Consider the following 27,424-nt stretch of genomic DNA (forward strand, 5'->3'; position numbering starts at 1 on the left):
ATTTTGACGCAACAACTTACTGAGTTATGTATGACCAAGTGATGGTAATAGTTAATAATAATAAATATTTAACTGTAACGCGTGGTGGTAATAGTTTAAATAACTAAATGAATTTCACAGGGTCTAATGACACTTACGATAATTCATTAAACAAAGAAATCTAAATAAAAAATTTAGATAAATTTGGAACGAATACATTGAAGATAAATTTTTCGAAACAAAACGTCTGAATCTGGTTCGGGCTGAGACAGTACAGTATTGGGGGTAATGATGGCTTGCAAAAAATGTAATAAAATTTCTAGGGTCGTATTTAAAAAAATGAAGTTGATGATGGTCTTGGAGAGACGAAACGTTACACACAAAAATTGATTATGCCATTCGATAGAGGGAAAAAAGTGGCCACGAGAAAGTGTTCTTCTTTTTTCAGTATCATCTCAAACAAGACTAAAATGAAACAAAAACGGATTTCCAAAATTTCTTTTTATTCAAATATTTCGCAAACTAATCATGTTAGCCTTGATTTTTTAGGGGCATAATGTTGGTCCCCTGATTACGCAACTTTGCCCCCATTTAAGCTACTTCGTAGCTCTTACCATTTCCGATATCCCTGTAGTGATAAGCGAATTTGTAACAGCCTGTATACTCGTATAAAGTTGCATTTCATTATAATAAGTAGGTATGTGTTTTTGTATTAATTATATTTAGACATACATATCATTTTTAGATTTTATTTTGAATGATTATTATTATTCGAAGAAATATCTCGTATTTTTAGTAAGTATTTATTTCCCGCAATATCTCTTGTCTTTGCGCTTATTGCATGGTATCGAACAACATTCGACTTCATATAAGAATCTTTAGAAGAACATTTTTGAATTTTTACAGCAGATTAAAAATTATGTTCCTTGATTTGAATATTATGTCGAAGACGTTTGTATAGCTTATAAAATGTTTCAGTAAATTTACCTCGACAGCAGCATTAGCCAAATTATTGGCAGATAGGCTAAATGTCAAAGCCTCATTCCACACTGGGTTGCAGCTTCCCTTCTTTGATCCTGTTTTCTTTTTCTTCACGCGCTTCCCATTCACCACCAAGTAGACCTTCACGAAGGGATCTGGAAAGTAATTAATTTGGCTAGATGGAAGAGATACACAAAAAGATGAGATGGAATCTTAAAAATTAGTCTCGACCATAAAGCCGGTTTATAGAAGTTAGTAGGGTAGTAAATCGGTTTTTGTAGCAACGGTGCTGTTTACTTATATAGGGCTTTAAAAAAGTTTTTACTGCCCTTAAAATAATTAAACTGAAAAATTCTCCGTGCATCTCTCGGTTTAAAAATAAAAACAAAACATTCGTCTTTTCAATGTAGTTTTTAGTACGTCAAAATGCATAATACAATATTGTGTGCAGTATTATAATTTACTTTTAAATTAAACAATGATACAAATATTCGTAATTCGAACATATATACAGTGCGTTCATGAAGAAAGGAACAAATTCGTTTAAAAGTCGGGTAATTATTTTGTGGAAAAACTCTCGGACACGTCGATTAGTATTTTTAGATGCGGATTTTTTGACATAAAAAAATTGTATACAGAGTGTCTCAAGAAGAACATACGCAGTCATCATTGTTTTTTTTAATTGGGACACCCTATATATTATGTCATTTTTTAATTTTACGGTAAATTGTGAACACTTTTTATGTAACATACCATATCTCTAAAATCAGCGGTAATGTATACAAAAAATGTTCAGAATTTACCGTACATTTAAAAATGGCATAATATACAGGGTATTTCATTAAAAAAAAATCCATAATGACTATGCAGTCATAATTGATTTTTGATGTTCTTCCTGATTCGCAACTAAAAATATTAATCGAGGTGTCCGAGCGTTTTTCTACAAAATAATTAGGTACCTGAATTTTAAACGAATTTGTTCCTTTCATCACTCTATACGGTTCTGTCGTTCCTAGAAAAGATTTCATTACTCAATTATTTAGAAAACCATTTTTATCTCTCTAAAACTAGGAACATTCCGATATGTTTATAGAAACTTTCTCTCTATCACCAGATAATGTTTGGACTATAAGCATATAATATTTAAATATCTTTTTCTTGAAATACAAACATGTTTAAAAATTCCGTTGAAATCGATCCACTCTGTAGACTGGTGAACTCAGTGCAGAAACTAACAAACCCAGAAAGCCCGTGTTTTCTACACGGAAATGCTCTCAAAGAGAAATTCATCATCAGAGCGCGTACGAACTTGACATCTACCACACAAGGTAAAGTATATATCTTATCTACCCCTCATATTCGTTATAATTATTAAGTTCTTTCCCTGATTTCATGTGTCTTCATATCTCAGTATCGCAGTAGGAAAAAGAAGAAAAAAATAAAAGCGTTGGATTAATTTGGGGTTCTAGAACTTACCGTTCGCAAAACTAAATTAAAAACATATTTTACTTGGGTGTTCAATATCTTCAAACATTAAAAAATTCAGACTAGCTACCATTATCGTATCATTAATAGGTAAAGAACTCATATAGTTGTGGCTGCTTTATATAAAGATGTATTTATTTTTTTTTAAATTTATTTTATGTTAAAGTAACACGGTTATGCAAATTTATTTTCTTAAAATTTTTATATTGATTTTTATATTAATAAGTAAAATAACAAAAAAAAATAATTTTATGGAAAAATTAAATTTTGAAACGCTAAGGTCAAACGTTCAGATTAATATGAATATAAGTATTTTAAATCCAATATGTTTGTCCTTTTATAAGTCCCTTTTTAATATTACATTTTTTATTCTTATATTTTTAATATATTTTTTAATGTATTAATTGTAAGTCAAATTAATTCTAAAAATTTCCTATAATTCTCATTAAATTACGTAATAGGTAATAATACAATATGTATGACTAAAAAAGGACTTTTTCATTTTCATTTTTTTTTCTAAATAATTATTTATCTATTTAATAATACTTATCACACTACGAAATAAATAAAAAAAGGAGGCAACTTCTTAAAAGTTTCAAAGCGGAAATTGTTGAAGAATAACTATGAAAGTTTCTAACAGACTTTTTCTGTGTTTTTATTTGATTTATTCGCTGATTCTCGTCTCAAGTAACCAGAAAAGTAAGAAATAAGTGATTTATTATGTTTGGGAGTTTTCCTGTCTGTTTCCGTGCGTTAAAATTTTACACGTTACCTAGACTTTCAGTTATACCTAGGGTTTCATGAAGTCAAGTAAAATGATATTTTTAGAAACTTGACGTTAACTCGGACTTTTTAAAAATTCTCGCTCGCCATTACCTTTACTCGATTAAAGCGATTTGAAAAGTGCTAAAATATAATTTTAATCCTCACACTTTAGAAAGATGTTCAAAAAATTGTTCAAATTTTATACACATGTATACACATACACATTATTTTTCAATGATCGATACAAAAACAATTATTAATATAAAAATATTCTCAAAATTGGCGCCCTATTTGAAAAGTAAATTTGTTTAATCGTCAATAGAAATCTAAGGTTTTGACGAAAGTAGAAATCAAAACGTTTGTAGAAGATGTTTCCTAAATTGTATGAAATATTTCAGAAGCTAATTCTTTACATTATCATTTTACATTATTTTCTGGAAAAAAATATTTATGTTCAAAAATATTTCATTTCCAAATTGAAAGGCGTCGAAATTTAGTTTTTAAAGTTTTGTTTTAATATATTAAAAATTGATTGATATATTTTTCTCAAACTATAAAGACTACCTATTAGAGGTCATGTTTTAGACTACCTATTAGAGGTCATGTTTTGACTACCCATTAGAGGACATGTTTTGACTACCTATTAGAGTTAATTTTGACTACCTATTAGAGTTCATGTTTTGACTACCTATTAGAGGACATGTTTTGACTACCTATTTGAGGACATGTTTTGACTACCTATTAGCTAATTTTGACTACCTATTAGAGTTCATGTTTTGACTACCTATTAGAGGACGTGTTTTAACTACCTATTAGAGTTAATTTTGACTACCTATTAGAGTTCATGTTTTGACTACCTATTAGAGGTCATGTTTGGACTACCTGTTAGAAGTCATTTGACTACCTATTAGAAGTCATGTTGACTACCTATTAGAGCTCATGTTTTGACTATCTACCATTTTGATTAACACTATTAGAGTTCATGTTTTAACTACCTATTAGAGGTCATGTTGATTACCTATTAGAGTTCATGTTTTGACTACCTATTAGAGGTCATATTGATTACCTATTAGAGGTCGTGTTTTGGCTACCTATTAGAGGTCATGTTTTAGTATAAAGAATAATTTAATCATATCACCAGATGCATGAATTCATTGACATTTTAAATTTTTTTTAAATGTTATATTCATATTTATCTTACCAATTTCATTTGAAGCCTCGTTCAAGAGAAATCAATTCAATGAGAAGATCAATAAATTGATATTGGCTAACGCCTTATGCCTTATCCATAAATAACAAGACTCGTTCGTCAAAGTATTTATTTACGAACTTATTATGTCAACAGCTGAATATCTTTCAAAGCATCTGTATTATAATTTGTTGACGATGTGATAGATTCCTGTTGGAATAATATAAATAGAACCTTTCCAAAACTTACCCATGTTCTCCTTACACTGAGGAAGGAACAAATTCCTAGCCTTCAGCATGACTACAGTCAGCCGCTCAGCAGACGGCAAGTAGCTCAAAGACACCAACACCTCCTGAAGATCTTCCCTGGGTACCTTATTCTTCGTTATCTCTCCCCAAATCTCGAGACTATTACCTATATCATAATCCCCCATGTTCATGGTAACCTCGCCGATGATATCGTTTCGAGAGTAGCGATCGTAGTCGAACACTTGCAGAACGAGAGTTTTCAGCTGCAGTTCCTCGTGGGACACAGGAAATTTGAAGTGCTGATCGAAGAATGGATTGGGGTCGTTGCGATGGATGGTAGTCTGACGCTTGCGAGCGTCGACTTCTGGTATTAACGCCAATTTGACGTAGGGGTCATTGAAGCCGCCTTGTTCACTGCCAGCCAAGTCATGAGCTGAAAATAATATTTTAATGTTTGATATTGTTACGAGGAATGGTTCTTTTCAATATTTCACTTTTAATTTGGCTAGATAAGTCTTCACTTAATAAAAGTAGTCAGTTAATTCCCAAATGTAAAACTGTCACCCTTATTCGTAGGTTTTCTTGTTTCGTACCAAAATTATATAATCAGCTATCTAATGATATCAGAAATATGGCACTAGTCAATTTTAAGGAAATATTAAAACCATTTGTAGGAGACCAACTTTTAACTGCATTTTATTATCAGAATAGAAACACCATAGAATTGTATAGCTAAATTAGGATAGATAAATATCATTGTACAAAAGAAGCAATGTATTCGACACATTTATTCACTAAAGAAATCTAGGGACCAAATATAATTAATATATTATGTTTAAGGCTAAATTGAAAAGCAGCTGGAGCTGAATTTCAACTTTTATTCCAATTATTTTTATATGGTTGCATCCGATCTTATACGTTTGTTATCAAAACTGATAGACTATTATTAATCTTTGATAATCTGGACAGAATATGCAATGTGAAAAAAAAACTTATCCGCTAATCCACCATAGAAATTCATCCAATAGGAACCACCTTATAGAATTATTTACTTTGAGAATGTGATCCATGCAGCGAAAGTATGGATTGCCTCCCTCAGGCATTGGAAAAGGTAACTTTAAAAATTTCTATAATGCAGTTTTAGTTCTCCAGCAAGGAATATCTGTCGTTTACTCCGCTGTTCGTTTCGTGATAAAATAAAATTACTACTAGAGATGGCTATGACTTTTACCAACGATCTACAGATACAGGAACGTTAAAATGAAGGAATACAGATGGTACCAGATAATCATGATAAAAAGATATGATAATTGGGCCAAATATACGACATGGATTAGAGATATTTTTACCTAACAATAAAAATAGAAAACCTTTTTTGACAATCTTAACTTCACGGCATTTGGACTGCGAATTTTAATATTATAGAATAAAAGGAAGTCAGATGAATCCAAATCCAGCAGCAGCTGAATACCTAAATCGATCCAACCTGATTTCTTGAGATAGTTACACCTTTTAAACCTCATTGACTACCGCAACTCCTATTACTGCATTACCATCTGCGTTACTTTACCTAATATAATCGTCTTAATGGTACTCATGTTGACTTAAAATTATATTAATATTGAATATGTGGTAAACTTAAATCAAACTGAAATAAAAACCAAAAGTAAACTATTGTTATATCCAGGATAATAAACTAAGTGTACTGTTTATCTAATGTTATGAGCGTTATGGGATATGGATTAAGGTTTGCCAAATTTGCAATATAATTTTTATACTTAATCCAAAAAATTTAGAACAATAGTGCACTTCCTTACATTTCTTCTAGCATTTTTTCTACTAAAGGTAATTAGATAACTTATTACACTAGTTCATAGACTTTATTTGAAGCTTGTTTTTAGGGATTAAAAATAATTTATTAATTAATTAAACAATATATGCTGATATTTTTCATCCCAACAGCCATAGTAAAAAGCTTTGCTAGGGTAGAAGATTACTCTCTAGTTATCGTAATAAGAATATGGAATTGGAGCAAAGAACAAAAAGTTAACAAAAAACTTCTTACTAATATTACTAGTAATAGTCCAATTAACTAAGCCTTTAAATCGAAATTTTGCCAACTTGGCTGAATTTTTGATATGAGTTAGTTTAAGGTATATTATAACAATAAGTGAGAGTAATTTTTTGTTCAACCCCCGGCCAAGGGTGGAAAAAGATAAAACAAAGGGCTTTTTCAAGATAACTCAAAAAGGGTAAGAGCTAGAAAAAAAAGTTTTTCATGAAAGTTGTAAAGCAGATAATTCTACATAAAAATGGCTTCTTAACTTTTTCTGGTACTATTACAATTAACAGAGTTAGGGAGGCTAGAATTTAAGGGACGATTTCAGAAATTTAAAAAAAATCATAACAAACAGAAAAATGATTGAATTTTGTAATTTTTTTTTTCAATCTGCTCTAAAATATGTAACTTTTCTTTTCAGAGAAATAGATATATTTTTTAATTTTTAATAAGAAAGTTATAACAACAAATCAAATTTTTAATCGTTAATTTTAATGATTTAACAAAATTAAATTTCTGAAATCTTCCCTTAACTTCTAGCCTCCCTAACTCTGTTAATTTTAATAGTACAAGAAAAAGCTAAGAGACCATTTTTATGTAGAATTGCCTTCTTTACAACTTTCATGAAACTCATGACTTTTTTTTCTAGCTTTTACCCTTTTTGAGTTATCTTGAAAAAGCCCTTTGTTTTATCTTTTTCCACCCTTGGCCGGGGGTTGAACAAAAAATTACTCTCACTTATTGCTATAATATACCTTAAACTAACTCATATCAAAAATTCAGCCAAGTTGATAAAATTTCGATTTAAAGGCTTAGTTAATTGGACTATAAGTTTCTTGAACAAAATATTTGTTGTTAAGACAGGGCGTAATCTTTCTGTTAGGATTAATTTCTACTTATAGTTAAAAGATATTTCCCTCAGTGTACGTTTATCATAGTTCCTACTATTAACTATAAAATTCAGGTAATCGTGATTTTAAAAAATGGCGTTTAAATATAGCAGTTTTCCTATATGAATAGTAGTAAAAATTGTATACTTTTTTATAAGTACCTGTAGTCTATGAATATTTAGTTCGCCTATTCATTTATTTCTTCAACATTTCCCAAGGGTACAGGTGAAAACTTGTTTAAATTATTTTAGCTTTGTTTGCAATTTTGAATAAAATTAAAGAAAGTTCATGTTCACACTAATGAGATCGTCAGACGTTTCTGGTCCGAATAGCAGCAGTACCTGTTCCCTGAAAAACACGTCGCAACAAAAGCTTGGCTTCGTTATATTGAAAGTCTCCTGCTCTGCAACTGTGAAAGCATGATTCTATAAAAGAACGCTCTTTGTTGTACGACATGCAAAACTCCGTGAGGTTATGAGAAGCAGCTTGATATTTTTGAATAGTTTAATCATGGTTTCATAACAATGAAAGCTGTTGGAAATGTTGGCTTTACAACTCACTGTCCTCAGTTATTTATTTGCTGAATCAAAGATTGGCCAAATTTTTAGGGTTGTGTTGGTTTTTTTATAGACAATATAATGTAATGAGTACAATAAAATCAGCATATAGTTTCTCTTGTACTGATTACAAATAAAAAATAAGTAAATAGGTGAATAATAATTGTTTTCCTGTGAAGATTAGTTACTTATTTATCACAAAACGTATAGACAGATGTAATAAAATATGAAAAATGCAGAGAAAAAGTATCAACTTTGAGCTATGGTATTTACATCGACAAATGTGCCTAGTAAGACGCCGCAGTATCCGAGTTTCTCTACATGTATTACGATATTTATCCCCCAGCCTCTTATTGACGTATTCTTACTTCCTCAGAGAAGTTTATAGTAACTCAATTTCTAATACTCCAACACTTCGATGCCCTGGAGATGATAAAGCAATAAGAGTATAACTTTGCCTCGAATGAGATGAACCGTGACGTCGGCAAATAGAACCTTTTTTATTTGTAAATATTGCTCCTAATAAAAAGTTTGTTTCTCCTTAACATTTGATCTCATATACGGGTAGATTTGTGTCTCTAAAAGTACTCAGCCCCCTTTATAAGTTCTTACAATATTTTTAATGACAGATATTATCTGAAAATCAAAACCTTCAATGGCTTGAACAAATCAGTATAATTTTTACTTTTCAGGAGCTTTATTTCTATCACATACATCATACTATCATCATATCACAACGAACCTTCTTTTTATTCGGACGAACACATTTTAAACGTATTTAGTGATTACCTTCAATAAGATGCACCACCAAGTCACTCCTGTCGAAGTCATAGCTGAGCCTGAAGTGGAGTCTCCCAAGACTTCGTCCGGACTTGTTATTCCCCCCAATGAACAAAGGCCCATCCTTTCTCAGGTACAAGTCGGGTTGTATGGCCCCTAGGGGGCTAGCAGGGGGGGCAGAGCATGTCGTTTCCGGCGTTCCTCCTCGCGAACTGTGGATAAGCAGGGGAGATAGGCACCTCCCTAGGCCGGCAGTCCTCGGAGAAGCTGGTATGGGTGAGTTGCAAGAGCTTGCGGATCCCCCTGGAAAAAATCATTTATTTGTTTTGTCATACTTTGATTTATTTGTGGAAATGAATTGCGCGCATAGCTTCTCGTGAACAGTACACTGAAAAAAACTTTCCGACTAATCTACTTAGTGTAGCAATACATTTCACTTAAAACTTGAAACAAAATATTTGCTACAGTTAAAATATTAAATTGTTACAGCAATGCAGTCTATTTACCTTTAAGGAAAGTATTTGTTTTTTCTTTGAGATTGTCTCATAACTTTCTACAAAAAAAATTTGAACAAAATCGAACTTTGGGATTAGAAGAGATTTGAAGAACTCCATCTGCCAAAAAAAGTTATCTTCTTTAACAAATTTGTTTAGATTGTCAGCAGCAGACCATAAAAGCCAATTATTTTATTCTAATTTCTATATAACTAGATTTCTGTAATTATGGAAAAGTCAAATCTACCCCTCGGGCTATCTATCATTGAAATAAACGTAAATTTATGCAAGAATTTAAGTTATATTTTTCTCCTATGTTTCTTTTTCTCTTAACATTGTCATCAGTTTTATATTCAATAAATATTGGGAATAACATGAGATTGACTGTAATGTTGGCCCATACAAACCATTTTTTTTTACCTGTTAATGAGGCCAGACTCGATTGCGACGGTGATGGCGTGCGAATTTCGGACATGGCTCCGATATGAGACGTACCAGGAGATGAACACCGGATGTCGAGAGAGGCAGCTCTGAGTGGTGAAGGGGACCTGCTGGATGTACGTAACGGATAACTGGACGTATGTATGGCATCTTGGTGCACTGTAGTCTTGCCGTCGGGGGCAAACGTTCTGATCTGGGGAGAAGAACCGCGGTGTCCCTGAAAAAAATATAAAATGAAAGTAATGATTCATTTATCGCTTAGTTCTCAAACAAAACGATAATCGCAAAATAGGTCAGTTGCTGCAAACTTTCAAGATTGATCCATAAAAATAAAAAGAAGTATCATTTAGCATTTTTATTCTAATACGATTTCTATGGAATCCAAGAGGCAAAGTTAAAATTTCAGAATACAAAATTTCTTTTTAAGTCTAAGGTCCGTAAGTAAATCGTACATGGCATAGGGATCTTGTAATATGCAGTGGACATACAGTAGAGTCCACCTGTTGGTAGAGTTAAAGAATATTATCCAGGTTTCAAAAGTTAAATTTTCATTCGTCACCAAAAATCAATTTTGAATTAATAAAAATCTTCCTAAGTCTAGAGTTTACAGATGCAACGATAATGATGAGCATCATCAACGAACATTTTTAATTCGATTAAGTTACAGTTCAGATAACATTTGATAAGCATAATACATATCAGAAAACTAAAACCTATTGTTTTCATATTACTACATTAATAAACACACAACAAGCATGGCTGTGAGATCCAACACTCCAACAAACCCCTTCATTAAGTGGAGGTTTGTTGCCTTACTATTAGTTGTAAAAACCTCAACACTAAGTCTTCGTGGTGACAATCATGCGGAAGTTTTATCGCAGAAGATTAGGTACTTAACATTCGAAAATTATCTGGGAGACTGATTCATCTTTCTCATTTGATAGTGTCCATCATTGTACAGGCCTATTATATGTAGATGTTTTGTCAGATTATAGTATCGCTAATCTACTTAGTTGCAGTATGTCAGTTCTTTCAATAATTTATTGACCATCGAGTTCATATGCGATTCCAATGTACTTACTAACTGGTATTGTAGTTTCTCGGTTATGACATCACGCAGTGATGTTTTTGGTATTTTGAATAACTGCTTCTTCGCCGACCATTATTCCTTCATGCCCAGACCCATATGAGTGTTACTTCATTGTAGATTGCCAAAGAAGAATTTGCCAAAGTTTTCATTACTGCTTAGTTGTGGATGTTGAAAAGAATAATTTTTTTCTTATATTGCCTTCTGCAGACAGAGCTCAATGACACGTATTTCAACCTGAAATATGGTTGTGTAGTTTCCCATTGTTTGTTTTGTATCTACTAGACTACTAGAGTATGACGCTAGTGCTCTAGGCTTTTTAGGCAGGTTATTTCTACTTTATCATTCCAGTTTAACTGAATATTATAAGGTTTTTTGAACTCCAGTTTTGGAAGCACTCCCTTTTCATCTCGAATTGATGATATGTGATGATTATAGGCGAGGCAATGAAGCACAAAAGTTCGGAATTTTTTCCATAAAGACGGATCGGAATGCGGTTTTTTGGATTCTCTTCCAAAAATTTTTTGTAAAAAATGTGGCTACTTTGTGTTTCTGACAAACCGGAAATTGCATTGCTGCAGCCAAAAATGCATTCAAAAAATGCATTTTTTGAGACGGCTTTTGGAAGATTTAATAACTTTGTAAATAAGAGTCAGAACTGGCCCAAATCGGGTTCCCAGGGGTTTTCGAGGTCACTGATCACGATTATGATGATCAAATTGACCCACAGCCGACCTGGAGCTCAGGAACGCCGATGAACGTCATCTCCGTGGGACTCTCCCAAAATTCACGAGGGAAGAAGAGAAACTCGGCGCCCGGGTTTTTTTTGGGTCGCTGAATCCAAATATGGCATCGGCAAACACCTGGTGTACCGGAATCTGGACGTGGACGTCATCTCCGAGAATTTTCCTGACAAGATTGCCAAAAACAACCCGAAAATCATTATGGGGGCGTTTTTTGGGGCGCTTAATCCAAATTTCACGTCGAAAACGATCCCCTGAACATCTGGTGCACCGGAACCTGGACGCGGACCTCATCTCCGAGGGTTTTCCTCACACAATCGAAAGAGACGAACCGAAAAGCGTTATGGGGGCGTTTTTTGGGGCGCTGAATCCGAATTTCACGTTGAAAACGACCGTCTCCGAGGGTTTTCCTCGAGTGTCAAATTATGAGCCGATTTTCGATTAGTTTTTGCGATCGTGTCTGGAAAACCCACGGAGACGACGTTCAGGCCGAGGTTCCGGTGCACCAGGTGTCCGGAGGTACGTTTTCCGGGTGAAATTTGGATTCAGCGCCCCAAAAAACCCCATAACGATTTTCGGTTAGTTTTTTGCGATCGTGTCTGGAAAACCCTCGGAGACGACGTTCAGGCCGAGGTTCCGGTGCACCAGGTGTCCGGAGGTACGTTTTCGGGGTGAAATTTGGATTCAGCGCCTCAAAAAAAAACCCATAACGATTTTCGGTTTGTTTTTAGCGATCGTATCTGGAAAACCCTCGGAGACGACGTTCGGGCCCAGGTTCCGGTGCACTAGGTGTTCGGGAGATCGTTTTCGACGTGAAATTTGGATTAAGCGCCCCAAAAAACGCCCCCACAATGATTTTCGGGTTGTTTTTGGCAATATTGTCAGGAAAACTCTCGGAGATGACGTCCACGTCCAGGTTCCGGTGCACCAGGTATTTGCCGATGCCATATTTGAATTCAGCCACCCAAAAAAACCCCGGGCGCCGAGTTTCTCTCCTTCCCCGCGTGATTTGTGGGAAAGTCCCACGGAGATGACGTTCATCGGCGTTACTGAGCTCCAGGTGTTCGGGGGGTCAATTTGAACATCATAATCGTGATCAGCGACCTCGAAAATCCCCGAGTACCCGATTTGGACCAGTTCTGACTCTTATTTACAAAGTTTTGAAATCTTCCAAAAGGCGTCTCAAAAAATGCATTTTTTGAATGCATTTTTGGCGGCAGCAATGCAATTTCCGGTTTGTCAGAAACAAAAGTAGCCACATTTTTTACAACAAATTTTTGGAATACAGTGCAAAAAACCGCATTCCGATCCGTCTTTATGGAAAAAATTCCGAACTTTTGGCCTTTTTAGTGCTTCATTGCCTCAACTATTATATTTATTATACTGGCCTTTTGGTCCCATATACCTCTTGCCATCATATGCTTTATGCCCCCATTCTTGCGTCTTCCTAAAGAAATGCAGAAAACTTCTCCTCAGAATATGTAACAACTTGCAGTTAAGTATAAATTTCTTTCGATTTTGATATTCTCAATTTTATTCCAATTCTAAATTCCTCAATTTTGATTTCCTCTTCTGCCTTCCTTTTTTTGTATTCTTAGAACATTCTTTTTGCTTTATTTCACTTCATTTTACTCACTTTCACTTTCTTATCTACTACCTATTCACAGTTCTTCCATTCCAATGATATATATTTTCATTAATATTTCCCTGAATTATTGTTTATGTTTTTTAACATTACATTTTGTCATTCTACTATCAAATTTGTGTATGTCTTCCTTTGACATTTATCAATTTTGAATTATAATTGTCTTTTCCAGGTTAGCACCACGTATGAATGCTTATCAGCTAATTAATGACTAATTATGTTATATTTCACAGTGGCGTACTACCCTATGCTATTCCCATGGGGAAAGCAAATGTAATATGGAAACTGCAGTAAAGGACGTAAGTATCCTTCTTTTTGTTAGTTAGGTGTCTGAGAGATATTTAAATATAAGTTTTTTGAAAATTTAAACACACCGTACCTAAAAAAACAGAAGCAAATATTTGTACAAAAAAAAATTCTTACATTTAGACAAGGAAATTGCTTCCTCACTTTTCCTGTATTTTTAATGAATTACACTTTTCCACACATTACATGGTATACGATATAAGTAATTTATTATTTTCGTTGGTACGGTAAAAAGTGGTAAATACTTTTTGCTGTCTCTTTTTGTACCAATTCAATAATTGCTATGAATACCAAGTGTCCCAACTGCAATAACAGTATAAGACAGGGTGGATCCTTTACTACATGTGATGGCTGTCGACTTGAAGTGCATCTGACTTGTGTGGGTTTAAGCTCTGATGATGTAAGGATGACTCGCAATAAATCAAAGTCTGTGAAAATCCTTTGTAATTCTTGTAATAAGTTTATGGGTGAACTTGGTGATCTCAAAAGTTTAATAGCATCACTTAAAGATGATTTCAGTAAGAAGATTTTAGGCTTGGAACAAAAAATTTGTCAAGCCAATCAATCGGAACTCGCTGAATTGAAATCGTCTGTAGATAACTTGCAGAAAGATTTAAATGACTTAAAGACTAATAAGTTGGAACAGTCAAACAATTCCGTTTTTGAAGACGTTGTTCAAGAACTTGCTGAAAGGCAGAAAAGAAGATGTAATTTAATTTTCTTTGGAATAAATGAGCAACAAGCGCAGAGAGCAGACGATCGTGTGTTGGCTGATAAAGCTATTATTGATGATGTGTTTGGTTCTGCTAGTGACTCATTACAAAATATTAATTACAAGATTGTTCGGCTTGGAAAATATTCACCAAATAAGATCAGACCTATCAGGGTTACTCTTGATTGCGAAGATAATGTGCATATGGTAATTGGGAATGCCAAGTTTCTGAGAACCGTTGAAAGGTTTAAACACATCTCAATATCATTAGATAGAACCCCTAAACAAATTGATCACTACCGTCGAGTTAAGAGAAATCTCGATGAAAGAAAACTCAATGGAGAATCAAACATAAGAATTAAATTTATTAATGGGTGTCCTAAGATTGTTCATTTAAACTAGTAAATTCACCCAATTATATCGAACTCTCTGAATTGTCCTGTTACTATCAGAATGTGCGAGGTTTGAACACTAAAATCATAGACTTTTACAATTCGGTATCGACGTGCGAATTTGACCTTATTGCTATAACTGAATCCTGGTTATCTGAAGATGTAAGTGATTCTGAAATATTTCCAAGCTCCTATACTGTGTTTAGAAGTGATCGAAACTTTGCAGATACGGGTTTGACTAAGGGCGGTGGAGTGTTGTTGGCTGTGAACAGTAAATTTAGGGCAACTGCTGTTAATATTGATGTAATTAACTCATCATTTCCGCATATTGACCTCATAGCATGTAAGATTGTAACTAATGAAATTTTGTATGTTATTGTGTTATATATTCCCCCTTCAGTTGCTTTAGATCAATTCGAGGCTTTTGTAGATGCTATTGAGTCTTTACACTATCTTTTTGCGCAATGTAAGGTGTTAATACTTGGTGATTTCAATGTTCCTTTATTTAATTCTCATATAAGTGATACTAAAACTAATATAGTCAATAATTTCATGGCTTTTCTAAATCTCAGTCAACGGAATGATATTGTTAACAGTAATAATAGACTGCTTGATCTTGTTTTGTCAAATTTCGATTGTATCTTAAGCAAGGATGAAAGCCCTATTGTGCGCGTTGATGATCACCACCCGGCACTTAACTTTGTTGTGAAGTTGGAGTGTTCCAAACAGGCCGATTTTAATTTTGCTCACTGCTGCAAAAAGTATAATTTTAAACGTGCTAATTACCCTTTGCTATATGAAATGATTCAAAATGCAGATTGGTCTTCCCTCAGGTCATGTGCTAATGTGAATGATGCTTGTAACAGGTTTTATCAAATATTAACCAGTATCTTTGATACATGTATTCCAGTATTTAAACATTTTAAAAGAAAATATCCACCTTGGTATTCTGCAGATATAATAAGCAATTTACGTAAAAAAAGTCTAGCACATGCTAATTTTAATAAATATGGAACTTGTTACCATCTTGAGCAATTTAAGTATTTAAGATCTCTAACTAAAGCTCAAATTAAAACAGCCTATGTAGCCTATATACAGAATCTTGAAAAAAATATAGTAACTGACCCCTCTAAATTTTGGTCGTTCATTCAATCCAAGAGAAATTCATCAAGGATACCTGGTATAATGCATTATAATGACAGTACATTTGACACTCCTCAGGATGTGGTTAATGGATTTTCAACTTTTTTTTCGAATGTGTACCTGCCCTCAAATGTGGCTCCCCTGAAAGATTGTAACTCATTTGGTAGTACCTGTATAATTATTGATTCCATCTCTGAAGATGATATCATCAAAGCTTCCAAAAAATTGAAAAATAAAATGACATCTGGAGTTGATAATGTTCCAAGTTTTATAGTCAAAGATTGCATTTCCGCATTGGCTACACCACTATGCTTAATATTTAACCTTATATTGAAGAATTGTGAGTATCCTGACTTGTGGAAGTTGACTAGGATTTGTCCCATATTAAAGTCCGGTGACCCGTCACAAACTAGTAATTATAGACCTATTGCTATTCTATGCAATTTTGGAAAACTATTGGAAACGATCATTTATGACAATGTTTACAGTTCAATAAAACGAGTAATATCCCCCTTCCAGCATGGGTTTGTGGAAAATAGATCAACTGTGACAAATTTAACATGCATCACTCAGTATATATCTAGCATACTTGACAGACGGGGGCAAGTTGATGTTATTTATACAGATATACAAAAAGCATTCGATCGTGTTGATCATTTCCTTTTATTGGCTAAATTAGATAATATAGGGTTTTCATCTAATCTATTGACCCTGATGAGGTCTTACTTGGTGAGTAGGCGGCAATTTGTGGAATATGGCGGATACAAGTCTAACGAATATTTGGCCACATCGGGTGTCCCTCAGGGGTCGAATCTTGGTCCACTTTTATTTTTAATATTTATCAACGATTTGTCTTTATTGTTAAACTCGCGCCACTTACTCTTTGCTGATGATTTGAAAGTTTATATGGAAATAAGTAACTTAAATGACTGCATTAGCTTACAAAATGTTTTGAATACTGTCAGTCAGTGGTGCAGTGAAAATTTTTTGAGTCTCAATATATCTAAGTGTAAACTACTTTCATTTCATATGAAATATAATCCGATAGTATACAATTATTCTCTAAATGGTAGCACTTTGGAAAGAACTGATAGGTTCAGAGATTTAGGCGTGATTTTTGACCCAAGATTAAATTTTTCTGAACATATTGCACAGGTTGTCGCATCAGCATCCAAAACATTAGGTTATTTTATTAGAAATTGGAATTGTTTCACTGATGTAAGTACTTTAAAAACATTGTATGCCTCATTTATAAGAAGTAAATTGGAATATTGTGCTCTCATATGGTCGCCATTTTATCAGAATGCAGCTTGCCGTATTGAGTCGGTGCAACGCAAGTGTCTGAAATATATGTTTTTTAAATGTAATGGTTATTATCCCGAGAGAGGTTTTGACTATAATCTTTTTCTTACTACATTTAGCATAGACTCACTGCATACAAGACGCAATTTTGCTGCTCTAAAATTTTTGTATAAACTACTGCATGATGAAATTGATTGTCCACAATTAGTAGAGCAGATTTTGTATCTTATTCCAAGGCAAGAATCTCGTCAACAGCGTATGTTCCATATTGGCCTATGTAGGAGCAATGTATTACTTAGATCACCGATTTTCAATATGTCCAATTTATTTAACCAGATTTGTTCTTTATGCGATATTCATCGTGATAGTATTGGACATATTTTGTCAATTTATAAGGAATCTGTTGCCTTGTCTGGGTAATACCATTGTGTTAGTTTTACTTATGTTTGTATATATTTCTATTTTCTTATAGCGTTATATCGCACACTAATTTAGTGCATATGTTCGTGCATATTTGTTTGTATTTTTATGTATTTTAAATTTTCTGTAATTGGGTGTTTAACCTGTTGAAAATAAACGTATTATTATTATTATTATTATTATTATTATTATTATAAGACATTTTCGGTGGAAGTTAAAATTCTTTCAGAAGTTGCTATTTTAAAAGGAAAGTTTGTTCACCTCATAAAAAGCCGGAAGCAATACAAATGGAACTCAATGTTACACGCGTTATTTTCTAACAAACTTTTATTAAGGTTGTTTGTAAATAAGGAGAAAAATACTGAGGATATAACTTCCAGTTATATTTTGATACGCAACAACAATAATAACTATACGAGTATATTGAAGCATTTATTAAATTAATTCTTAATTAACCTGCCTATTTTTTTGGAAATTAACCGTGCTAGTTTTGAACTTAAAAATTGTGCATTCGTTACTTTTTTAAATATTCAGTTAAAGCAGTAACGAGTACTTAGCTTTTTAATTACAAAATGTAGAGGGTTTTTAATTCGAGGCTTTTCTAAAACAAAAGAAAATTAAATACCTGCCACATTATCTTTTAAATATTAAATTCTATACTATTTGAACTTAATTTAAATGAAAACTTTCAAAGCCGTAATAAAAATATTTACATTGTGTAAGGAAAATTAATTGGTTTCATAAAACCCAAAGTAATTTTAAAATAAAGAAAGGTATATTTACTTTACATTTACTTTAAAAATCAACCGTAATTTGTCAATTTAATTATTCAAATTTTGTTATGTGTAACGAATTTAACTATATACAGGATGTGCCATTAACACTCCCGCTGCCAATATCTCCGAAATGAGGAAATTTATTTTAGTTCCGGAAACAGGGGTTGTTAGGTCCTTCGAATAGCTCCAAATTGCAGTTAGAATAGAAACATCATACATTGTATATTGAAATCGACATGTGTCTCGAAAACAAGTAAATATTGGGAAAAACTTTATATTACAAAAAAACTCTAAATTTAACGACCCTTCAGGAATCAAAACATTTTTTAGTATCGCCACGCCATCTACTTATACAGAAAGATTTGAAGTATTAATTCTAACTGCAGTTTGAAGCTATTTGAGGGACCTAACAACCTCAGTTTCCGGAACTAAAATAAATTTCTTAATTTTGGAGATATTGGCAGCGGGAGTGTTAGATGGCACACCCTATATATGTATTTTACTTAGGTATATACATGGTGTTTCAGAAAGACCTCCGTAAATTCAGGGAGTGATAATATGACACAAAATAAGAATTTTTTTGTCATACGAGCTATATGTCTATCTCCTCTTGTTTTCCAGATACAGAGCGACAAAATAAAATTTTTTAAATATAATTTTTACGAAAATTTCCAAACGGCGCGAAATATTTTAATGAAATTTTGTATTCCGGGGTCTTTAAGGATGCCAAATACGCTGGTCTAATATGCCAAATACGCTGGTCTAATTATTAGACCAGCGTATTTGGCATCCAAAATTAAGAAAAAATAAGCTCCTACTTTTTTACTTCAAATATATCTATGGAAGAAACAACTTCAGGTACAAAGTTTAAATCTATTACAATGAGACTTATTTTTCGCCACCACCTCCAACAGAACGATATCGGTGCAAGCCTCATCTTCTGAAATAACTCTAGATATTACCATTACCAACAAGTTTTATATTACAACATTTAAAACATCCCTTAAAATCTCATCACATACGTCACACGTTATGTACAACGAACAAATTATCCTTACCACCAAACATAATTTTATTGGGTATAGGAAGAGAGAGCTGTCTGTAAAACAGTCCGATATACTTTTTGATTGATTTGATTTCTTCCTTAAATAACTAATATTTAAAACCTTGCCAACAAACTTACCTACCACTAGTAGATTTATTTAGAAAATTTATAAAATCAAAAATTCATCAGCTTGTCTTAACTTATTCGTTATGCCAAGCCGAATTTGAAGGCTAAAACACGTAACATCTTTAAATTTTCATATAGTAAGTACTACCTGCTTAAATTCAGAAATAACTATATCCTCATGATATTGAATGAGGATGCCATCCTTTTTAATATTTTTGATGTCAGAATTTGCAATTTCATAAAGAACATGTTGTAGTATTCCAGATTTAATAACATTTTTCCGCTGTTCATCTTTCGGCGTAAAAGAACAATGGGATTTGTTGTCAAAGCATAAAAATACAATTTTTTTCACAGAATCATTAGTTCCCCACCTCCACAAGCTAAGTAAAAGACGCCAAATCAATTGCTCGATATAAGAAAAGATTGCTGGTTATTAAGTGGTCTGTTAAGCTGCCGTCTATCTGAATAAATAATTTTAATTTGCTCGCAGGAACGGGTATTATCCCCGTATGGGTATGAATTTTAATCTCGTCTGTGCAGGGTGCAGGCCTCTATTACGATATAGAGTTCAGCTGAACTACGTTGAAAAGTTTTAATGCAACTAGGGATAATTGGAAACAAAAGTCAATTTACGATCACGTAGTAGTTTCCTCCAGTTCCTTCAGTTTTCAAATATGTGATTTTCAAATTATTTAAAAACCACTGAAATTTACTAATACTAATTTTTTCATACGAAGCCGCCGATTTCTCCTTGTCTAAGCGTTACAAAACTATTTAGACACTGTCAGTGCCTCGTGTGATCTTAGTAAATTGCCGAGTATTTCTAAATGTAACATACTGTCTTATTCCAAGAGAAATAAACTCACACTGATCAATTATAATCTGACACTGACATATATGGTTAATCTGTAAAGTTCAACGCAAACCCTAGGTCTTTTAATTAGATTTTCTAGAGTTTTTGACAATATAAGTAGATCTACTTAACTGCTATACAATTCATTTGTAAATGTAAGCTTGAAAATGGGTCTCTTATGACACTGTATAATCTATTGGCATTCCCTAATAGCAACTGTTGGATAGATTTTTTTTGTTGCTTATATTGCTATCCATCCATTGCTGTCTTGATTTTAGTTATTATATGTAGAAACTGTTGTATGTTCCTCTTCGTAAATCCCCACCCCGTAATTGGTCTTATACTCTCTTGCACTATTTATTCAGTTAGACGTAAGCTAAACAGTCCTCTTAATAACCAGCAATCTCCTTATATCGAGCAAATTGAATTAACGTCTTTTACTTAAATTGTGGAGCGCTGGGTGTAGTAATTTAATTAGGAACTAAAATTGATCGTAGGTGAAACGGTCTTGCTTAGTCTGGCTGCTTTAATGAAACTGGACGTTTATAGTCACTGCAAACTGCAAAGTCGTATCTACAACTTTAATGAATATCTTTGCTTTTAATCTGAATTATAGGATAGGTAGCTGGGTTTATAGTTCGGGTTTTAGGTAATATTAACAGTAATTAAAACAAACCATCTGCATAAATGTCTTTCGTCTCGCGAAAACGATTTTACTTGTTTACTAATAATACTACAAATGCAGGCAAAACGCCGTATTACATAGCCAAAGTCATTATAATAATACAAAGAAAAGTGCAAGAGTTGACGTAACTTAAATAAAAAAAACTTTTGCAATGGCTATTTTATAAAAAATGTGCTTTCGTTAATTCAATCATCACTATATTTCATGGTTAAATCACAAATAGAATTCCACAGCGTAGATGTTAAAACATTGTTTGACTTCATATGTTTGAATTAATAGCTTTAAAAAATGCTAATAATAAAATACGTTTTTTAAAGAAAATTAAACATGCTGTCAACTTTATTCTTAAATTTCAGTCCAATTTGAAACCTTGTGACTTTATCTTAAAAGTTTTACAACTTTTACTTTCATCAGGAAAATCCGGTGTATACAATAAAATTGAGTTACACAAGAAAATGCGTTGATTTGCGGTGGGCGTTAAACAGGAAGTAGAGTTTAACTAATTTCGATGTAGAAAGCTTCTTTGACTATTGAGAATAAATATAGATTCCTTATTTTTACCGACAAACAGAAGGTTACTAAGGGTCATTATCTCTCTAGATACAAAGGCAACGTTTTCAATGGTGATCCTATCTTACTGAAAATTTAACATCAAAAGCGTATTCCTGTGGCGGTAATTTGAAATGTTTCCTTTTCATTATGTGAATATACAAATAGCATTGCCCCTATTAACTTCGAGAGCTTTAACGGGATAGGAAACTCAAGTTCCAATTTTTGATACGATATTTGGTATCTGATGTAGTTTATTCGGGCCTATAACTAATTGGTTATGTAATTAGAGCTTTATTAAAATCATGTAAAATTATAAAGTTAAGTTTGAAGTTGTAAAGACGTCTGAAATAAATATTTTTTTCCGATAAATGCTGCAAATAAGTATTAAAAATATTTTTTGCGCGATTTCACTGAACTTTTCAATTCTTAGAAAAAATATATCCAAGATTAAAATTCGTTCTTTGATTTCGTTTCAGTCACTATATAAAAAATTAATTTAAAATAAATTAACAACAGTCTTTATGTCAATGAACTTTCTTTTTCCTTTCATCTTTCAGCTTAAATATAGATTATATATTAAAAATTGTTGCAAAAGCTTAAGGTATTATCTGCGTTCAACGTTTAAGTTATTTTTCAAAACAATCCGCTTGGCTTTGTTCCTTTTACCCAAGCGATGTTAGATGAAAATAGGTAGGTATATAAAAAACTCCAGAAAAATCATTCTTTAAGAAAAGTTCTAAACATTTTCCCAAAATAGCCTCTATCGATTGCCGCATCGAACTTACCGGGTACACACATATCAGACAAAAACCGTTTAACCGTGATTACAGAGGAAGTTATGTGCAATGCAATGCTGCCAACCGCATATCACTAAATATCTCCATTTGCGCGTAATTCAAAAAGATATTATTTTCTAAACAGACCTCGATTATTTTACAACGGTTTTTAAATTTATTTATTATTACTAGACCAAATCCTTTACTAAATTAATTACTTTTTAATGTCCTAATATTTTTAACAGTGGACTCAAGTCACAGTTTATTTTAATACTTCAACATTGTACTAATGTATTAGAATATATTAGTAAAAGTCGCAAATGTTATTTACGTACTAATCGCGCTACTGAAATTACTTTAGATATATAACCTCTACTTCACTTTCAGTAACATGTTACATTCATTTTATTCATTTCATTTATTTATTTATTTATTTATTTATTTATTTAGACAATACACTACCCTACAGAAATTCCAATTATAGAGTAGGTACAAACAAAAAACTACCTTATACACTACATGATATGAGATAAGTAACAATACAAAACATTACATGCCTAAACAATTAGACAAAACAGCAGATAAATGAAAAAACAAATATAATTTAATTTGCAAATGTAACTTTTTTAATTATGGCTATATTACAATTAAAAATATCAAACTGATTTTGAAACAGATTATATTTATCACACATTTGAAAAAGAGGAGAGTATTTTTGAATATTAATTCTTGACACAGGTAAATAAAACAATGAAGAAAAACGAGGTGATAATCTAGGTATATGAAAATTTAACATGAAAGTAAAGAAGGACAGTCAATTGCGTTATGTAATAACATATAAAAATATCAATTGCGCAATCGTTCTACGCTCCTCTAAACTGCGAAATGAAAATCTGTTTAAAAGCTCACATTGAGGGATACCAATAGGTGGATAATTGTCATCCTCTCTAAAAACTGCAGCCTTTAAGAATCGTCTCTGAACTCTTTCTATATTAGTTATGTAAATATTATAGTAGGATGACACAATGCAGAAATACTCTAATTTAGATCTAACAAAAACTGAATATAACAATTTAAAAGTAGATTAATTATTAAAATCCTTAGAGTAGCGTAGTACAAAACTGAGCATTTTAAAGCTTTCGTTCGTAGTCATATTAATATGGTACGAAAAAGTCAATTTACTATCAAATACTACACCTAAATCACGGATGGTATGTGGCCTGGTAAGAATAGTATTATCTATCAATACAGTAATCAAATACAACCGGTTGCTGTTTGAGAGGAAAGGTCATGACATAAGACTTTTTAATACTAAATTGTAAGTTATCAACATTACACCATAAAATAATTTTATTTAAAGCAGATTGTAAATTAAAACAGTAATTTCCGTTACTTATACTAGTATAGAGCTTCATGTCATCAGCATATAATAAACAATTAACATCAGTTCCAACCACAATATCATTAATGAACATATTAAAGAAAAGAGGTCCAAGAACCGATCCTTGCGGTACACCAGAAGTAGCTACAAATTCTTTCGACAGCCGACCATGATATTCAACAAATGCATGCCGATTTAATAAATAAAATAAAAAGAAGTGTAGTAAGTTCTTTAAGAAACCGAAACTATTTAATTTAGTCAATAAAACACCATGATCAAGCCGATCAAAAGCCTTTGTGAAATCGGTGTATATATACTACTTGCGAATTCGAATCAAAAACACCCGGGATATACACAGGTTGGAGGTGGTGGATCTGCCCTTAAAAAAACCATGTTGATATTCATTTATTCCATTCTTTGTAAATGAAAAAATAAAATCGTAAAGAAGAAACTCATAAACTTGAAAACAGTTTGAAAACAGAACAGAAAAGTTATTGACAATTGTTATAGGTCTATAATTTTCAACTTTATTTCTTTCACCTTGTTTATAAACAGGAATTACTTTAGAGTTTTTTAATACACTAGCACTAGGATAAGTATTACATCTAATAGACAAATTAAACAAGATGGTAAGAGGTACAGCTAAAACACAGGCACAATCATTAAGTACAAATGCAGGGATTTTATCTGGGCCCATAGTATTTTTGGGTTTTATTTTTTTAAGGCTGAAATCACCTCTGCTTCTGTGAACTGATTCAGTTGAAACAGTGCGTATCCGTTAATGAGTCAACAGAAACAAAACTGGACTTAACAAAAGTACTACTAAAATACTGAGCAAACATCTCAACCACTTCACCAGTACCTTCATAAGAATTATCTTGGTAATACATTGTACTTGGCAAGCTGTTGTTATTCTTTTTCATATTGATAAATTGCCAGAATTTATTGGGATTGATTTTAATACTGTTCTCAATGTTACGACAATATTTCAGATAATCACATTTATTATCGTTACTATACCTTCGTAAATGGTTTTAATTGTTTTTCTAAATTATGTATACTCTTTGTCTAACATTTTTTCCTTGTTGCTTAATTGTTTATGAGTATTAACTGTATTTTATTACGACCCAACATTGTTCTTATTTTTTTTCCCAATGGAAATGTAAAAGAGGACTTATTTTATATTCCCATTGGTAAAATGAACTCACACTTATCTATAAATAAAAAAATAAATAAAATAAAATCGTCTTTATTTATAAAAAAGAAATTTCGTACAAAAGACGAAGTTATATCCTCATGGCTACTCTTCCACTTAAACTTATCTACTTTCCGTTAATATTTTTTTATTTCTAAATTGTCATAAATCTTACAATTTTTTTATTATAACTTCTGTAATTGCGCTTTCCCCTTGACAGTTAGATATTTTATTGCAGTAAATAAAAAATATATATTTCGGACACTACGACTTTTATTTTCAATTTTCCATTTTTTATGTTTTATGACATGGAGATCCGAGTGGAAACAATGTAGTATTGCCACTTTTTAGTGGAAAATGGACGCCTTTTTGCTGTTTTCGAGAAGTTTCCTTAGATGGTTTTTCACTGAATCTACATATACCTTTTCTTCCAGAATTTTTTTCGTAGTTATACCTATTTGAATATTACTTTTATTACCATTTTTTTAATCTGATAATACGTGAACTTAAAAAATGAAAATCGTCTGAAAAATAAGAAAACACCTGGTTGTATCTATCAGAGGATTATAAAAAAATTATTTTCAAAAGATGAAGACATTTATTTTCACCAGCACTGGAAACCGTCAAAGAAATATTCTTACCTGTTTAGAGGCAGTGCTGTCCAAACTGCTTTGACTGGATACGCTCGGAGTCCTACAAAGAAGCGGCTGTCCACCAGGATATGACTTGGATTGGTGCTGAAGGTGAGGCGCCATAGGTGCGGAGCACAAATCCAGCTGCGTTTTCAGCACCTCGGCGGTCAACGCTTGGGCTGAGGGGTTCTGCGGTGGTTGGATGTTCAAGTGCTCCTTTTCTACTTGGAACTCCTGAAAAGGGACAAAGTCGTTAAGGATCGGCCCTAAAAGTTTTATTAGTTAAGAATGTGTTGCTTTTCACACAGTTTAACTTTTTACTCTTTTTTTCTTGTGATTGGATATCAGTTTGGCCAAAGTTAAACAGATAAGTAAATAAACAAATAGATAAATAAATAATATAAACCTAGTTCCAAACAAAATATTGCTGGAGAGAATTTTTCTGTGACGTTAATAGGCTACATTATTTTTTTGGATATTTTGAAAATCAAACAAAAATCCCTGAAGATTTGTTTCTGCACTTTTTGTGAAACAAGTAACTCTAGATCAAATTGTATTTATTGTTTTCCTCAGTACTGAATTAATACTAGATATTTTTTGTAAGAAATTATTCAGTTACTCAGTTAAATATGACTACTTTGGTCTTTGTGCTACAACCTTTCAAAGTTGTTAAAACTAAAACTAATTTAATTAATAACTTCATAACCCTTTTGCCGATCACATTAAAATTTGGCACATACAGGGTGGCCAATTGAAAACGAAACAGAGCCATTTTCAGGAACTGCGTCAAGATTGTAGAAAAACGAAAATATTTAAATGGCATTAGGGGTTGAGTAATATTTCTTTTGAAAGCTCTTACAATTCTCTTTAAAGCAGATTTTAAATTTTATAGTTCCGCCCAATACTTTGAAAAAAATTTACATTTTAAAATTTAAATTATGTTTAGTTGCTTACTTACTTACTACTTAGTTGATTAAATGTTCAAACTGATGACCGCCTTACTTAGGTACTACTTAGTTGATTAAATGTTCAAACTGATGACCGCCCGCTTCCATATAAGAATAAAGATTTTGTTCGAAACGTTCGCGCACATTCCGAAGCATTTCCGGAGTGATTCGACGGTATTCATCGACGATTCTTTGACGCAAATCTGCCAGCGACGCTGGCTGTGGTTTATAGATGTTACTTTTTAGGTATCCCCATAAAAAGAAATCAAGGGGCGATAAATCCGGTGATCGTGTAGACCACTCAATGCTGCCTCTTCTCCCAATCCAATTCCGTAGAAAACGTTGATCCAAATACTAACAGACATAATGTAGAGGAGCACCGTCCTGTTGAAAAATCAAATGATCTTCATCATGCTCTGGAACATTTTCAATAATTTCAGTCAAGGCAGGGTCAATAGCGTCTTCCAGTAATTGCAAATACATTTGGCCAGTCAAATTACCAGGTAGAAAAAAAAGACCTACCAGCCGGTCACCGAAAATCCCAGCCTATACATTTAATTTTTGCGGTTGCTGTGAATGCACCTCGTGAAAAACTCTTGGGTTTGAATCGGACCAATAGCGGCAATTGTGACGAATTACCGTCCCGTTCAAGAAAAAACTGCATTCATCAGAAAAACAGATGTTAAAAAGGAACTGTGGATCGTTCCCTGCTCGCTCACTCATTATTTCGCAAAATTGCAAACGGCGGTCATAATCATCCTCATGAAGTTCCTGGACTAAATGTATTTTGTATGGATGGAATTTATTCTTCTTCAAAATGGTTTGTATGCTAGTTCGA

The 27,424-nt window shown here is 32.7% G+C and overlaps 1 protein-coding gene across 1 annotated transcript in view; it reads right to left on the reverse strand.

The window, feature by feature from the left end:
* LOC108917430 (synaptotagmin-6) overlaps positions 1–27,424 on the reverse strand; it is an 85,459-nt gene that overhangs the window by 1,164 nt on the left and 56,871 nt on the right. Inside the window, exons 2-7 of the mRNA XM_023454689.1 lie at positions 25,649–25,873; positions 11,976–11,987; positions 9,848–10,085; positions 8,943–9,236; positions 4,649–5,080; positions 967–1,115 (exon numbers count right to left, since the gene is read on the reverse strand). Of these exons, the coding sequence (XP_023310457.1) occupies positions 967–1,115; positions 4,649–5,080; positions 8,943–9,236; positions 9,848–10,085; positions 11,976–11,987; positions 25,649–25,873 (1,350 nt within the window). The remainder of the gene's footprint in view (positions 1–966; positions 1,116–4,648; positions 5,081–8,942; positions 9,237–9,847; positions 10,086–11,975; positions 11,988–25,648; positions 25,874–27,424) is intronic.

Source organism: Anoplophora glabripennis, unplaced genomic scaffold, assembly GCF_000390285.2.
Source record: "Anoplophora glabripennis isolate ALB-LARVAE unplaced genomic scaffold, Agla_2.0 scaffold3, whole genome shotgun sequence".
NCBI classification, from domain to species: Eukaryota; Metazoa; Arthropoda; class Insecta; order Coleoptera; family Cerambycidae; genus Anoplophora; species Anoplophora glabripennis.